The sequence below is a fragment of the Lithobates pipiens genome, unplaced genomic scaffold (genome assembly GCF_037356315.1).
Source record: "Lithobates pipiens isolate NorthernLeopardFrog02 unplaced genomic scaffold, aLitPip1_a1.2 Scaffold_22, whole genome shotgun sequence".
Classification (NCBI taxonomy): domain Eukaryota; kingdom Metazoa; phylum Chordata; class Amphibia; order Anura; family Ranidae; genus Lithobates; species Lithobates pipiens.
In genome coordinates this window covers 186,363,246-186,381,379 of record NW_027507784.1, presented here as the reverse complement: position 1 = coordinate 186,381,379, position 18,134 = coordinate 186,363,246, and the positions used below count along the sequence as shown (strand labels likewise).

At 44.7% G+C, this 18,134-nt stretch overlaps 1 protein-coding gene across 2 annotated transcripts in view; it reads right to left on the bottom strand.

Moving 5' to 3' along the window:
- WIPI2 (WD repeat domain, phosphoinositide interacting 2) overlaps positions 1-18,134 on the bottom strand; it is a 73,782-nt gene that overhangs the window by 13,196 nt on the left and 42,452 nt on the right. For both annotated transcript variants that reach the window (XM_077448736.1, XM_077448737.1), the window contains 3 exons: positions 9,020-9,090; positions 8,351-8,458; positions 15-179 (listed from right to left, as the gene is read on the bottom strand). In XM_077448736.1, coding sequence (XP_077304862.1) covers positions 15-179; positions 8,351-8,458; positions 9,020-9,090 — 344 coding nt within the window. The remainder of the gene's footprint in view (positions 1-14; positions 180-8,350; positions 8,459-9,019; positions 9,091-18,134) is intronic.

Below are 18,134 nucleotides of genomic sequence, written 5' to 3'. Positions count from 1 at the left end.
GGATCTGAAATTACATTGCTAATGCACAGATGTTTTTGTGACCACAAAAAGGCAAACGAACAGTTGCAAAAGCTCTTCCTTGGTTAAACATTTCAGTAACTTGAGAGGGCAAGTAACTGGTGGAAGCCATGATAACTTTTCCAAAATAACCCGTCCAGGTTGTTGGCTCCTCGACAGGCCTAAAAAAAACAAAAAAATAAATAAAAAATACACAATTATATAGGTATATACACATACACACACACTTTTAAACACATTTTTAAACATATCTTTTCAATTCTAGCCTCTGTTTTATAGTACATCGGGTGATTCTGCCGATTCTCCCCCTCGGTTCTTGTTTCATACTGATCACCCCAAGCACAGAAGCAGATCTGTGCCAGTGTGTTCAGTTTGCATGCCTAGAATCGATGCTGGGAGTTAAAAGGCACTATGCTGACTAACAGTGTCATGTACTCCCATTGTCAGTTGCATGCAAAGGTGTACCCTCTTGTTCATATAGAGCTGATTTTTTATTTTTTTTGCAGTACTTTACAAGAAACATCATTACAAGAGGTTCAATGCAAAGGCAGGAGGTGCAGATCACTAGGGTGATATCAAAATCAGAATACCTCCTTTACACTTGGTAACATCTGTGCTCATGAGTCCATCATAAGAAAATCACTAAACAAAAGTGGTGTACACGGGCTATGGTCAATGAGAAAACCACCTTTTCCCTCCAAAATAATGTTGCCCATCAGAAGTTTTCCTAAGAACACCTGAATTTTTGAGGCTATGTAAACAAATGTTTTAGGCCTGATGAAACCATCTCATTTTCTGGTAAACATAGAAGATATGCATACTAAAAACTTAGAAACTTCATCCCAATGGTGTGAGGCAGTTTTACATCCTTAAGATCTGCACGGTTTGCAGTCACTGGGGGGATTGAATAGTTGTATCAGGAAATATTACATGCGTCTGATCTAAAACTCAGCAAAATGATTGACAACCGCAGCACATCACACCCCGTGTGCTTGGAATGTGGGGCAGAAAATATGCACGAGCAGGTTTCCCGAACCACGGTCCGGTGTGAACTGGCACTGATTTAATATCATTTTAACCTCCTGCACGGGATCACGTACTTGTTCCTCATTTTGTGCACTGGGTTTGGGGCACAAATACCGCCAGTGACACGCTTCCGCTGTGTTGAACAAAGCAGGAGCAAATCTGGGACACGTCGATCGTTCTCAGGAGAGGCAGAATGGCGATCAGCCCAGCACAATATTTAACAGAGTCCCATGTTGCGAGTGAATGAGACAAGGATGGGATTTAAAGGCTTTGGATGAAACTGAGCTGATAGAAATAAGTGACGATAATGGGAGAGGATCCACATCCACAAGATCAACGTATATCCAGAGAGGAGCCGACTCTCCAGCATATAGTTGTAAGGGCGCAATTTGTGCTGCGTTATAATACACCAGATTTGGAACTGCCAAACCCCTTGCACGCTTCTGTTGTGTATAACACCGATTCAACCTTGGCCTTGTCGATCCCCAGACAAATTTAAAAACGTGACGTTGTAAAGAATGCAAGACATGTGGGGGGATTGAAACCGGTAAGACTCAAAAAAAGCATACGTAAGTTTGGGGAGAATGGATGCAGTCCATCCAAGAAATTATGGTCTTATCCAAGGATTACAATAAACAGTTGATGGATCTGATGAGGGGAGGGGTAATTAGCCATATATAATGAACAGTGGGTCAATGGTAAATTAATCCCCAAACAGGGAAGAGAGGGTGGCCAATGGAATGAAAAGTTTGGTGCTAAAGAATGTTGAACTGAGTCTGACAATTAAACATTTTAATGTACAGGATTTAGTTTGATTAATTAAGTCCCGACAAGGAGGCGAAACCGTCCAGAAGTAAGAGTAAATTAGGAAGACTGGTATAAGGGGATGTGACATAGGCTAAGACATCATCGGCGAACAGTGCCAGTTTATGATGCACTCCAGCCAATTCCATCCCTCGAATATAGGTATTCAAAGTGGATGTGTTCTGCCAAAGGTTCGAGGGCTATAATGAAGAGAAGAGGAGAGGAGACGAGACCATGGGCAGCCTTGATGCATGCCATGTGAGATGGGAAATTGACAGGATTCGTACCCCGTATATTTGACCGAGGCCGTCGGATGGGAATACAACATACCAATGTAGGAAGGGATCACCCAGGCGAAGCGAAGGACTTTTAGATACGCCAGGACAAAGTATCGAACAACTTCCAAATGTCCAAGGACAATAGCATGAGGGGTATAGTTCGATGGTGGGCTAAGTGGGTCAGAAGGAGTGTACGGTGTATATCATCAGTGGCCTGTTGCAAAAGGGACAACCCCTGTCTGATCTTTCAAAACCAGGTGATGCAAAATCTTATTTAAGTGACTAGCAAGCACCTTGGTCAGGAGTTTCACGTCGATCTTGATGAGAGATTGGGTGAAAATTCGCCCAGAACCGCGCATCTTCCTCAGGTTTTGGAAGAATCACTATTGAGGCCAGTAACATATCCGTGGAAAGGCGTTCCTCTTTCTTCAGACCATTAAACATAGTTGCAAGATGAGGGACTACTATATCTGGTAATTTCTTGTAGAATAAAGCCATAAATCCATCCAGCCCAGGGCAACCTAGTGCTGTCGTATAGAAGCTAGAGCCGAATTCTGTAGGAGGGATTGAATCTCAGCATTAGAGGCAGTAGCCCCCAACAAATAGATCTTCGCTAGAAGAAAATTAAATTTATCCAAGATCTTAACTAGGTTAGATGTTCGGACCTGAAACCTCATTTTAAGTGATAAAGCTTGTTTCTGAGATTCAAAGGATTTAAGCTTATTAGCCAATAATGAATTTATCTTTTTATTGGGTATGTTTTTCCAGCGCAAAAAAAAAATAAAAAAATAAAAAACAATTTATTCAAACCCTTCTGTTAGAGCAAGAGCCCTTCATGATCAAAAACGGGACACAACAGGGTTGCCCCATGTCACCTCTCCTCTGCAACATACGACTGAACCTAGACGTTACGGGAATAATGGTTGGCGATACCCAGCAGAAAGTATCGACATATGCAGATGACATGCCGTTTCTCTCACAAATCCTTCAATCCCCCTACCCAACTTTCTCCATGAATTTGAGCGATATGGGGCCCCCTCAAAATTTGAAGATCAATGGGAATGGGCGTACCGCAGGCCCCTTCTTTCGCAACTCCAAGCAAGTTTTAAATTAAAATGGACAACATAGGCGCTGAAATATCTAGGGACAATTGTCCCCTCTTACCATGACAAATATTTGACATAACTTTCCCACCACACATGAAAAACAACCCTAAACAAATGGCATGCCAGACTACATTAGTGGTTTGGCAGATGCAATACCCTTAAGATGAGAATTCTTCCCAAATTAGTCTACCTCTTACAAGCCTTATCGATACGTAGCCCTTCTACCTACTTTAAACACAGACAGACCTTATTTTCTGACTTCATTTGGGAATACAAATGCCCACGCTTAAACAGACAGCTCTCGTTAGCCAAACAATATGGAGGGTTAGGGTACCAGACCTACATACATATTATTAAGCAATATATTTTGGTAGACTTGACTGGAATCGTCACCGAGCCACTAAACTATGGCCCCAACTGGAACAATCCCAAAGTGTCACACCTCTTGGTAGGACACCCTGGCATTGCCAACTACTGCGAAAAATTTTGAAAAAAAATCACCCCCCGATTGGCAAGACTACACAACTTTGTTCCTCCCTCATTACTTGAGCCTCTTACATCGACACACTCACCACTCTTTCCGATACTGGGAAACGCACTTTTTACACCGGGATACCAGGATGCACTCGTCCACACTTTGATGAACTCTGATTGCTACCAAGCCTCTCACTTCCCAACTGATAGACATTAGCCATCAATTTCTGATCTCACAAACCCTAATGGGTCCTTTCAGCTGGACTTCTGGAGAGCTCTCCAACTCAGTAATTTTCTCAAACCCTTGCCACTCCGGGGAAACTTCTGTCAAACTCTTACCACTTTTGAGGACTATTGCTCGAAGGAGGACACTATGCCGCATGTATTATCCACCACCTGCCAACTGTTGATTGCACCCCCAGAGAATCATCAACAACGTATTAGGATGTGGAAGCAAGACTTAAAAATTGTACATTCAGTTTACATCACAGACAACATATCTTCCGATTCACGGATAAATCATCTGTACGAGAATACAGGAGACTAATTTTAAAATTACAACTGGGTGGTACAATACACCTGTACAATTACACAAGATCTTTCCCTCATCCTTAGATTGTGTTGGAGATGTCAGGAGGACCGAGAAACACTTCTCCACATTTTTTGGGCCTGTCCCAAACTAGCAGTTCTGGAAGGAAATCCGCCTCAATGCCCAAAAATTTTCAGACTGCCCAATCACCGATGACCCAGCTTTCTTTTTACTTCACGCCTTCAATTTTTACAGGGTTAAAAAAAACGGCCATTCGCCATCCTGTCACCGCAAAACCATGCATCCCTCTCTGCTGGAAATCTACGCAGCCTCCGACCATAGGTCTAAGGCTCAAAAAAGCTGAGGACATAACATGGAGGATTTTATCCTCGCGGCACATCAACATGAACGCTACTCTAAAACATAGCTTGCTGCTATTTCCTCCCCCCCCCCCCCCCATTCCACTTTTTTGTTTTTGTCGCCGTATTCATATGGCTCTCTTAGACCCCTTTCGCACATTAAGCATTTTTCAGGCGCTTTAGCGCTAAAAATAGCGCCTGCAAAATGCCTCACCTGCAGTCTGAGACCCACTGAGGCCAAAAGACCCTACAAGTGGTACGTGAAATCACTTGATCATGTGCAGGGAAATTTTAGTTGTAGAAGGCACATTCACCACAACTTTTTATCGTTCACTTCAGCATCCAGCAGTGGACTAGTGTGGAACTTCCAACAATAATCCCCCTGCATATTCAAGTGATTTCACGTACCACCTGCAGGGTCTTTCCTCTTTTGGCCTCAGTGGGTGCTCTGGTCTGACCCTCCTGGGGTGTGTATTGTGGGGGAGCTGGGTCAGCACTCTAGGCTGGACACCCCTCTTGGAGGTGTTTGGATCTCTGGCTCAAGAAATTGGGAGCATCTTTTGCACTCATGTTTTTAATCAGCACATTTTAAAAGAGCTGCCATCCCAATACATAAAGTATTATTGCTTAATTATGCCCCTGAAGGAGAGACACACATGTACTCTAAAATACGTTGGGTGCAAGAGCCTTTAGTTTACAATTTGTTTTATGTTGTTATGGTGACAGCATTGTAAATATGTTCAAATTTTTTTTTTTATACATATATTGAATAAATATTTCAAAATCAAAAAATACTCTAAGAAGTTTTCATGCATTTAAAGTCCATCATAAAGGGATTTTGTTCTTTTCCTGGGGCATAGATAGGTGGGTGTTAAATTTTTTATGTCACAGGATATTTGCACAGCTTTTTTCAAAAGCCAATTTTTGGGGAAAAATACACTTTAATGAATTTTAGAGGATACAATCAAACACAATATAATACCCAATTATTTAATAAAATATAAAAGATGATGTTGGGCCCAGTAAATAGAAGCCAAACAAGTCATGCTTTAAAGTTGCAAATACCCATAGAATGGTGGAAACTTCTGCTGCCTGTAAAAGTGATTGTGTGGCTGTATAACTCCTTGGATAATTTTTACAAGAAAGATGGATAATCACCTCCTGAGAAAACGGTACCAGGATCATGGTTGTAGCTGCAGCCATGATACTGGTATAACCAACTCAATACAAGGACGTATATACAGTATATGTATGGCCTTCCTGAGTTCCTGAGGTCTTGCTTACTAGCGCCTTACTGAGGTCTTGCTTACTAGCTAGTTCATTGAAAACTGCAAGCCGACAGCCACAAAGGATGTCAGGGCTTGTAGTTTCATTCACACAGAGCTGCGTGGGTAGAGCAAATTTAAAAAATTGACAGCTAATAGGAGGAACTTCTCCACGTACTGCTGTCACAGGGAGTGCGGGAATTGGGCAGCAGCTGCAGCATTGGGAACTTGTTACATACCCCACCCTAAACAGGTGGAACAAGTAACAAGCTCCCAAAAGGTGAACTTTTCCTTTAACCACTTCAGCCCCGGACCATTTTGCTGGCCAAAGACCAGACCACGTTTTGCGATTCGGCACTGCGTCGCTTTAACTGACAATTGTGCAGTCATGCGACGTGGCTCCCAAACAAAATTGACGTCTTTTTTTCCCACAAATAGAGCTTTCTTTTCGTGGTATTTGATCACCCCTGCAGTTTTTATTTTTTGCATTATAAACAAAAATAAAATGACAATTTTGGAAAAAAAAAAAAAAAAAACGCATTATTTTTTACTTTTTGTTATAATATCCCCCAAAAATATATATAAAAAAATTAAATTTCCCTCAGTTTAGGCCGATACGTATTCTTCTACATATTTTTGGTAAAAAAAAAAAAAAAAAACGCAATAAGCGATTGATTGGTTTGCACAAAAGTTATAGCGTTCACAAAATAGGGGATAGTTTTATGGCATTTTATAAAAACTTTTTTTTTACTGGTAATGGCAGCGATCAGCGATTTTTATTGTGACTGACATTATTGGCGGACACATCGGGCATTTTTGACACCATTGTCATTTATACAGCAATCACTGCTATACAAATGCAGTGATTCCTGTGTAAATGACACTGGCAGTGAAGGGGTTAACCAGTGGGTGGCAGTGTAGGGGTTAAGTGTTCCTAGGGGTTAAGTGTTCCTAGGGGTGTGTTACTAACTGTTGGGGGCTGGGCTTTCTTTTAGTGAACACTGATCTCTGCTCCAATGACATGGAGCAGAGATCAGCGTCACTTGTTGCTAGGCAGAATAGGGAGATGCTGTTTACAATGGCATCTCCCAGTTCAGCCGCCCCACGAGACGATCGCATGTATGCCTGCGGCGATCGAGTCCGCGGGACCCGCGACCAGATTCACGGGGGTCGCAACCGGATTCACGGGGGTCGCGACCGACACGCGAGCATTTAAGATTGGACGTACCTGTACACCAATATGCCTGCCCGTGCCATTTTTCCGACGTACATCGGCGTGCGCCGGCCGGGAAGTGGTTAAACGAATGATCATCAATATCACCATTACAAAAAAAATACTACTAATTTTTGTTAATGTTAAAAGTACTTTGCTATGCACTTCTGTGACCCATATTCAGCTGAGGTCACTCAGGTGGTCCAGGCTCTGGAGAGATTCCAACTTTAACCGCTTCCCGAGCCACAGTCATTATACTGCAGCAAGTTGGCTCGTTCCCGCAAATCGCCATAGCTGTACGTTGACACGGGAATTCGCTTTTGTGGGGGCGCACGTGCTACCATTGGCCAGCGGGGAAGCCAATCAGCAGGTGCAGCGGACTCTGTCTGCTGGCCACCCACGATCATTCCCTGCAATGACAGAACGGGGATCTGCCTGTGTAAACAAGGCAGATCTCTGTTCTGACAGGGGAGATCACACAGATCCTGTCTTTCTGCTATGTAGGAAGACAGATCTGTGCATTTCCGCAGTCACACAGTCTCCCATACAGTAATACCACACAATGAGGGAACACATTTAACCCCTTTCCTGCCAGTGTCATTAATACAACAACAGTGCATATTTTTAGCGCAGTGATTACTAGAATGTCACTGGTCCCCAAAAAAGCGTCAAAAATGTCAGTTAGGTGTCCGATCTGTCCACCGCAGTGTTGCAGACCTGCTAAAATCACTGCCATTACTAGTAAAAATGCCATAAATCTATCCCCCCTTTTGTAGACGCAATAACTTTTGCTCAAACCAATCAATATACGCTTATTGCGATTTTTTTAACAAAAATATTTAGCGGAATGCATATCGGCCTAAACTGATGAAAACTTTTTTTATACATTTGTTTGGAAATGTTTTATAGCAGAAAGTAAAAAAATTTTTTTTTTCAAACGCAGTGCCGTATTGCAAAAAAACAGCCCGTCAGGAAGTGGGTAAATCCTTCTGGGTCTGAAGTGGTTAATGTCGGGATTCACCTGGATGCCTGACCAGCAGCTGGTTCACCCTCTTTGCACGCTGCTGAGTGCCTGAGCCAGCTGCTCCCAGCCCCTCCATAGCCCAGAGATGCAAGGAGTGCTGGGAGGGGCAGAGGAGAGGCGGTGAATGACTGGTGAATATATTCAAACAGGTCTCTATGAAGCAGAAATCCAAAGTCAGTATCAAACTTTTTCAGCATTTAAAGAATAAAATGTAAAAAACGCAAAGCAACTGAATAGATAAAATGAATACACACTTTTCTTTCACAGTCTCCAACTTGAAAATATGCACAGTTTCTGTGTTACTTGAGGCTGACAGAAAGATACCATCCATGCTGAAAGCTAGGGAAAATATTGTCACACACCTATAAGTCAACAAATACAAAAAGTATTAAGGTCAAAAGGAGGATTACATTTACAGATCATAAGCAAGCTGTAAAAGCACTTTAAAAACAAGCCTCATTCATCTCTGCACCTATAAGCATTGTGAAGAATTTAATTTATTTTCAAAATTTTTTTAGGGCACAGAATCTTGTAAAACCACCAGCAGGTGTTTCTAAGCTGCTGGGCTTCTTTCACAGACAGTAGTATCTGAAAACCAATCCTTTGTTGTGATCGTTGAGGATTTTTATTTATTTTTATGAGAAAAATAAAATTAACAGCAGAAATAATAAGTAAAATAGCTTATTGTCCATAGTCTGGGCACAGGTGTCAGACTATGGGCAGAATTTTTATTTTTTTTATAATATAAATATATATATTTTTTTCACATCGCCTGCTGTGCCTTTTCTGTTAATGTACCTACACACCCCTTCTTTCATCACCCACCACACCTGCAGCCCCCCTTCTCTTAGAAAAAACACCAATACTAAACCTTTTATTACACCAGTATTTCATAGAAAATTATAAAATATATTTCTCTGCACCTTTTCACTCCTCTCCGGAATTCAAATAGTTTTTGACCTTCTGGAATGGAAAAAACACGGATCACTGTGCCCTAAAGAAAAATAGAAAATTCTCACTGTTAGCACTACTATTAAGTCAAACGTATTGCTATGCTGCAGAGCTACAGGCTCTGCAACTATTTTAAAGTTTTGGACACTTCCTGCAGCATGCTGTTGCAATCCCCCTTGACCACCACACTAATAGCAATTTTTCCAAAAGCGAGGAAATTCCCCTTTTAGGTGCTTTACAGGTGCTACATTGCTAAAAATAGTGCCTGCAAAGAGCCTCTCCTCTCACTCCAGTGAGAAAGCCCAAGTGCTTTCAAACTGCAATGGTGTGCTTGCAGGACGGTAAAAAAAATAGGCCTGCAAGCAGCATCTTTGCAGCGCTGTAGGGAGCCATGTATACACCACTCCTAAAGCACTCCTGGCCATTGAAATCAATGGGCAGCAACACCAAAACTTTGCAGCAGCGCTTTGCTAAAACACTGCTAAAAATACTGGCGCTTTACTACCGACGTCCCCAAAACCCCAATGTGAATGCAGCCTTAGGCTAGGCTCACATCGGTGCAGTTATTTATTAGGGGTGCAAATCTTCACTGACCTCGTAATTAGATTATCCTGTCCACGATGCATTACGATTACCGCGCTCTGTTTTCGCCCAAAAAATTCAAGCAGTCAGAACTACTCTATTTTATTTTTTCTGTTCTTAAAAAAACAAAAAAAAAAAAAAAAAAAACACTCCCTGCATGTAGCAAAGTGTAAATTACAGCAGACAACTTAAAGAGGAGCACCAGACTGCCCCCAAAATACTACAAGAGAGGGCCAGAGCCCGCAGGCACGATACAGGAGAGGGCCAGAGCCCGCAGGCACGATACAGGAGAGGGCCAGAGCCCGCAGGCACGATACAGGAGAGGGCCAGAGCCCGCAGGCACGATACAGGAGAGGGCCAGAGCCCGCAGGCACGATACAGGAGAGAGCCAGAGCCCGCAGGCACGATACAGGAGAGAGCCAGAGCCCGCAGGCACGATACAGGAGAGAGCCAGAGCCCGCAGGCACGATACAGGAGAGAGCCAGAGACTGCAGACATGATACAGGAGATGGCCAGAGACTGCAGGCACAATACAGGAGAGAGCCAGAGACTGCATCTCCTGTATAATGTCTGCAGTCTCTGGCCATCCCCTGTGTCATGTCTGGCCAGAGACTGCAGACATTATACAGGAGATGGTGAGAGACTGCGGCCATACTACAGGAGATGGTCAGACTGCAGACATGATACAAGAGAGGGTCACAGACTGCGGACAATGTCCCCATAATGTCCCCCCAAACAATGTATGCCATTTCATTAACTATGGTTTATGTAGGTCTTATTGTCTTAGTGATTGATTTACATTACAACTTCACTGATACCGCCTTTATTTTTTTGTATGATTTATGGTTTTGCTCATCACTGACCCCACACATGCAGGAAAAAAAAAAAAAAAAAAAAAAGGTATTAATGAAGTTGTGATATGAATCACTAAGACAATAAGACATACATAAACCATAATTAACAAAATGGCATTGTCACTTGTTAGGTCCCCCATCAAGTTTATTTCTTTTAAAAGTAACTTACATGTGCATACAGTAACAATTGCTGCAGGAGCACACAGGAGCCAGAGAGGAGACTACCTGCCTCCAATGGGGAAAAGACAATGCCAGTGGAATGGCAGAACATGGGGGTGCTCAGGAAAGTACCACTGGATGGGGGGGGGGGGGGGGGGGGGGACTGCAGTGCCCACCAGCCTCACAGCACAGAATGTCAGGGGATGGAACATGTAGCCTTGAAGCTATCCTGGGGAGAGCAGCAGCACAGGCAGTCAGGCACCGCTGCAGTTGGCCGGGGAGAGCGGAGGAACCTCTCGCAGCTCGACTTCCGGGTTCCAGGATCTATTGTCACCTGACCAGCAGCGTCACACCTCACACAGGCTCCAGGAAACACAGCGATTCCCTGAAGTGGCTGGGAATGACCTCAGCAGACGGAGGGCGTGGCTAACGCCCACGGCTCTGTGGAGAGGCAGGGCACAGCTCTTCCAGCTCCATTCGGAGTGGCAGGCCGGCGCACATAAAGATGATGTCATCGTCATCCCAAAATCTATTTTTTAACGGTCGCAGCATCGATGCCAAATCGTACACGGCCGATTCGCGATGCATCGATGCTGCGATTAAATTCAACACCCCCATTATGTAAATCCCACGCATTCCTGCACCTGCACACAAAACACGGTGCTTTAGAAAAACGGGTGTGCCATTAACCCCTCCAATGAATGAGCTGCAGTTTCTGCACAATTAGCTTTAGACAGCTGGCACCATAACAAGTGTCCCCTCTGGAAGATTCAACTTTTATCCCTATTGCGATGACAAATAAGAACTTTGAATTCGCTCTCACTTCCAATCCTAACAAAGGTCACCAGGAACAAGAGCATAAATCTCTCCAGTTGGGACACAGGAAAAAAAAAAAAAAAAAAAAAAAAAAAACACCACCCTAACCACTTTATCAAAATAATTTGTTAACGTTTGCAAAAAAATAAAAATAATATTTTTTTATTATTATTATACACACACAATATAAAAAGTCTACACACCCATGTTAAAATGTCAGGTTCCTGTGATGTAAAAAAAAATAATAAAAAAAAAAAAAAAAACACACAAGACAAAGAAATAATTTCAGAACTTTTTCCACCTTTATTGTGACCAATATACTCTACAATTCAGTTGAACAACAAACTGAAATATTTTAGGTGAAGGGAAGTAAAAATAAACTAAAATATGGTTGCACAAATGTGCACACCTGTAAACTAATACTTTGTTGAATGAACCTTTTCATTTTAGTCTTTTTAGGTAAGAGTCTATCAGCATGGCACAGCTTGACTTGGCAATATTTGTCCACTCTTCTTTTCAAAAACACTCCAAATCTGTCAGTTTGCGAGGGCATCTCCTGTGCACATCCCTCTTCAGATCACCCCCCAGATTTTCAATCTGATTCGGGTCTGGGCTCTGGCTGGGCCATTTCAAAACTGATCTTCTGGTGAAGCCATTCCTTTGTTGATTTGGATGTGTGCTTTGAGCCATTGTCATGCTGAAGTTCCCCTTCATGCTCTGCTTTCTAGAAGAAGCCTGAAAGTTTTGTGCCAATATTGACTGGTATTTGGAACTGACCATAATTCCCTCTACCTTGAATAAGGCCCGTTTCAGCTGAAGAAAAATGGCCCCAAAGCATGGTGCTGCCACCACCATGCTTCACTGTGGGTATGGTGTTCTTTTGGTGATTTGCAGTGATATTTTTGCGCAAAACACATTTTTGGAATTATGGCCAAAAAGTTCAACCTTTGTTTCATCAGACCAGAAGACCTTTTTCACATGCTTTTGGGAGACTTCAGATGCGTTTTTGCAAAATTTAGCCAGGCTTGAATGATTTTCTTCATAATAAAAGGCCTCTGTCTTGCCACTCTACCACATAGCCCAGACATATGAAGAATATGGGAGATTGTGGTCACATGTATCACACAGCCAGTACTTGCCAGATATTCCTGCAGCTTCTTAAAGTGGCTGTAAACCTCCCTGAACTATTTTTACATCTAGGTAAGGCTTACCAATATGTACTGAAAATAACTACTAAACCTGCACCATTTAGGAGATATTTGCCTTGTAGTGCGCAGATGTCATCGGCGCATACGCAGTGAAGAAACAGCCCTCCTTGCTGTTTCTTCCCCAGCGTGTGCCATGGTATGCGTGGGAGTGATGTCACAATGCTGCGGCCAGTCACAGAGCCGGAGTCTGCAGCCCGGAAGGAAGAGGCATAGATGGACGCTTCCACCAGCAGGGACATTGCAGGCTTCATTTGCAGGCAAGTGCCACATAATGGGCTAGTATGCGACGCATACTAGCCAATTATGCTGTTACTTTGCAGGGGAATAAAGAGGAATTAAAACCCACCAGGGTTTACTTTCTCTTTAAGGGCCAGTTCACACCACATGCAGTCCAGTGCATTTTTGTTCTGCATCAAAAATGCATGGAAAGTAGGTTATATGGTTTCCAATGGCATAGTTCACACCAGTGCAGTCAGTTCCAGGGCTTTTCAGGTGCAGAAAAATTAAAGTGGAACTTGCTGCATTTTTCCTGCACTGGAACACAGTAAAAATGCATCAAAAATACACTTACACTAGTGCATGCAGAATTGATCTGGAGTGCGTTTTTGTGGTGTGAACCACCCTTAATGTTGCTGTAGGCCTCTTGGCAGTCTCCCTGACCAGTTTTCTTCTTGACAATTTTGGAGTGACGTACAGTTCTTGGTAATGTCACTGTTGTGCCATATTTTCTCCACTTGAGGACTGCCTTCACTGTGTTCCATGGTATATCTAATGCCTTGGAAATTCTCTTGTACCCTTCTCCTGAGTGATACCTTTTAACAAGGAGAGCCCTCTGATGCTTTGGAAGATCTCTGCAGACCATGGCATTTGCTGTAGGATGCAACTAAGAAAAATGTCAGGAAAGATCTACTAGAACAGGTAAACTTTATTTGGGTTAATCAGAGGTACTTTAAAATGATGGCAAGTGTGTACTGACTCTTATTTAACATGAATTTGAATGCAACTACTTAATTCTGAGCATAGCTACATCCCAGTTATCAGAGGCTGTGCACACTTATACAACCAAATCATTTTATTTTTTGTATATTTACTTCCCGCCCCTCCCTCTAAAAGATTTAAATTTTTCAAATTGAGTTCTATAGTTTATAGGTCCCTTTAAGGGTGGAAAAAGTTCTGAAATTATTTATCTTGGTCTCATTTTAACCACTTTAGCCCTGGAAGATTTGGCTTCTCAATGACTAGGCCATTTTCGCGATACGGCACTGCGTCGCTTTAACTGACAATTGCGCGGTCATGAGACACTGTATCCAAAACAAAATTTACATTTTTCCCCTCCCCCACAAAGAGCTTTTTTGGTGATATTTGATCACTTCTGCGGTTTTTATTTTTTGCAGTATAATACAAAAGAGCAACAAAGTTTGCTATAATAAATATCCCACTTAAAAAAATAAATAAAAAATATATAGGATTTTTTGTAACCACCATAAAATCCTTTTCTCTGTAATTCACCGACCGACAGCTCCTCTCTTAGCCATTGGGTTGTTAGCCTTATCACTAGAAAACGAAAACACTAAGAACTCTTAGTTCCGTCCGGGGGGGCGGTCCCTTGGGCTACAACCCCTCCACCCTGCCATGCAGTCATCAGTACATCAACAAGCAGTATAACAAAGAAAAAAAAAGGAGGGGCGGGTGCTGTGTCGGTCGGTGAATTACAGAGAAAAGGATTTTACAGGGAGTACAAAAAAAATCCTATTTTCTCTTATATTCACCGACCGACACAGCTCCCTTGCAACAGTGCTTTAACATAACAGTACTGTGTTTTTATCGAAAAACCAGGAAAAATACATTGCATAGTCAATTGCAAATATACGGCCGTCTGCAAACTTTGTGGCCAAAGCAGGCATCAGCCGATGCACTGACATCTACCTTGTAGAACTTGGTAAACGCGTGGACAGACTACGAAGTCGCCGCTTTACACACCTGAGCGGCAGACGCTTGGCGTCGGAAAGGCCCAAGACCTTCCGATTGCCCTTGTGGAGTGGCCTGCGACGGGAAAGGGTGGCACCTGCTCCTTCAAGGTGTAGGCTTGTCCCACAATCTGTCTGATCCACCTGGAAATGGTGGCCGACGAGACCGACATGCCTTTCTTTGGACCAGCCACCGAAACAAACAGTGAGTCTGACTTCCGAAAGGGAGCCGTGGCAAATACACCTTCAGAGCCCGAACCACATCAAGAGCATGAAGGGCCACCTCCTTAGGGTGCTCTTGCTTAGGACACAGAGATGGTAATACAATGTCCTCATTGATATGAAAAGCCGAGACCACTTTTGGTAGAAAAAAGGCGGTTGCGGATGCAACGCCACCTTATCCTTGTGGATAACCAGATAGGGCGACTTGCAAGACAAGGCCACCTGTTCCGAAATCCTACTGGCCGATGTGATGGGCACTAGAAAGACCACTTTCTGGGAAAGAATCAGCCGGGGAAGCTCCCTGATATGAACAGTGGTTTTTGAAGCGCTGATAACACCAGGTTCAAATCCCAAGGGGTAATGGTGGACGCACCGGAGGGACTACATGTCGTACCACCTGAATGAAGGTACTCACTAATAAGCGAGATGCCAGGGGGTCGCTGAAAAAAAAAAAAAAAAAAGACAGCCAAGGCTGAAATTTGTCCCTTAATGGTTGGTGCTTAACGCCAATTTCTGGTCTACTCCTTGCTGAAGAAACAGCAGGATCCTGAATATAGAAAAGGAGCACGGATGCCATAGTTTCTCCTCACACATGGAGATGTAGGCCTTCCAGGTACGATGGTATATCTACCGGGAAGAAAATTTTCATGCTCTTAACATAATTGGGATCAACGAGTCTGACAGACCCCGGTTCCTCAACACCTGGCTCTCAATAGCCATGCCGTTAAAGCAGGATGGAGAATCGGACCTTGAGACAGAAGGTCCTCTTGCAACGGCAGTCGCCAGGGAGCGTCTGCCACCAGACACACCAGGTCTGTGTACCAAGGACACTGAGGCCGATCTGGGGCAACCAGTATCACTGGGATCCCTTCGGCTTCCACTCTGCGAAGCAGACGTGGTAACAGTTTCAGTGGAGGAAAGGTGTAGATCATCCGGTACTGATCCCACTGAGCCACCAGCACGTCTGACACGTCTGCCCACGGATCTCTTGTCCTGGACATGAATCTTGGCACCTTCCGATTGAGACGGGAGGCCAGCAGATCCACGTCTGGTGTGCCCCACTTCAGGCACAGTAACCTGAATATCTCCGGATGCAACGTCCATTCTCCCGGGTCCAGCATCTGTCAACTCAGATAGTCCGCCTGCCAGTTCTCCACTCCTGGGATGTAAATGGCCGGCAGGGCCAGTACGTGTCCCTCTGCCCACCGAAGTATGTGAGCGACCTCCCGTGCAGCAGCTGCACTTCTTGTGCCCCCTTGGTGATTGACGTATGCCACCACAGTGGCATTGTCCGACTGGATCCTGATAGGATGCCCTTGCAGTCTCATCGACCATGTGGAGAGGCACGGCCTGATCGATCTCAATTTGAGCAGATTGATCGGCAACTTGGATTCTTCCGTTGACCAGAGGCCCTGAGCCGACTGAACCCCCATCACTCTACCCCAGCCGGATAGACTGGCATCCGTTGTGATCACTGTCCATCACAGAGGTAGGAATGATTTTCCTGACTGAATCACCGGGGACCTCAACCACCATATCAGTGAGTCTCTGACTGATTGGATCTGTCAATCCAGGGACAACTGAGATTTGTCCCATTTTGTCAAGATCTCCTTCTGCAGGACTCTGGTGTGGAACTGGGCATATGACATTGCCTCAAAGGAGGTTACCATGAGGCCCAGTACTCGCATGCAAAAGCAGAGCGACGACCACTTGCGGTTCATCAGCAGTTTTACCGCGGATCTGAGAGTCTGCAGCTTGTCTGAAGGGAGAAACACTCTCGCTTCCATGAAGTTCAGCAGCAAGCTTAGGTACTCCAGATGCTGGGTCGGTACGATCACCGACTTCTTTAGGTTCAACAGCCACCCAAATTCCTGCAGGGTCCGCATGGTGATCGCCACATCCTCCTCTAATTCTGAGGCAGAAGATGCCCTCAGGAGGAGGAGATCGTCAAGGTATCCCACGTTGCCGTAGCAATGCCAAAACTGGAGCCAATGCCTTGGTAAAGACTCGGGGGGGGTTGATGCCAGACAAAAAGGAAGAGCCACAAACTGGCAGTGGGCTTCCTCGACTGCAAACCGCACAAATTTTTTTTATGCCGAAGGCATATGGGTATGTGCAGGTACGCATCCTGGATGTCTAAGGATGCCAGGGAGTCCCCTCGATGGAGTGCAGCGACTACTGAGCGAACAGATTCCATTCTGAACCTCTGCACTTTTAAAAAGTGATTGAGGGCTTTTAGGTCCAAGATTGGACTTACCCCTTCCTTCTTGGGAACCACAAACAGATTTGAGTAGAATCCCTGGAAGCGTTCCGAATCCGGAACCGGTACAATCACCCCGCGATTCAGCAAGTCCCTTACTGCCCCCAAGAGGGCCTCCCGGCGAGCCGGGGATACAGGTATGCTGGAAGGGAAGAATCTGTTTGGCGGCCAAGAGAGAAACTATCTTGTAGCCTGTGGAAAGTAGATCGCAGACCCATTGGTCGGATAACCGGGAGGCCCACCAGGCTGAAAACTCCCAGTTTGCCGACACATGGGTGGGGGCAAACCTTCATGCGGTAGCACTTATTCACAGGCTTGCGGTTCCAGGGACATTTTTGCCTGTCCGTGGTTGTCCTGTCGGGCTGGGGGCATTTTGAGGAAGCTCCAGGCGGACGAAAAATCTGTTTGTGAGCAGAAAAAGAGGGCCCTTGCCGACGGCGCGGCTCCTTAGCCACTCCTGGCCCATGGGAGTAAGGTACTCTTACCACCGGTGGCCGACCACTTCTTGAGAAGGCTCTCCTCAAAAAGGGTAATGCAACGCCATGTATTTGGGGACCAAAAAGCCCCATGCCTTGTAATTGAACTTGTCAAAATAAGTCAGATAAGGGGACACCTTAGGTGAACATGCTGGCTTGCGGGACCCAAAAGGGACCGGTACATCAGCAGAGGGATCCGTTGGCTCCTGAATCTTCAGGGTATCACACACAGCTGTGATAAGTGCTCCAACAAGCGCTTTGTCGCGCTCGGACCCGGATGGAGACTCATCTTCACTGTCCTGGTCAGCGTCATCTGACAAGACAGAGCAAGGGTTACCAGCCTCAGCAGGACGCGAGTCTGCGTCAGAGCTCTCCCCAGAGGACCGGGGGGGGGGGGGGGGGGCCGGGGCCGCTTTAGTGCACCTTTCTTCCCACGCACCGCCTCCATCTTGGCAACAAACTAATTAAGGACCGCCATCAGGGTGTGCATGGGCACTGCGCAATCCACAGATGACCTGGTTGCAATTGCCTAGATTTCAGGGG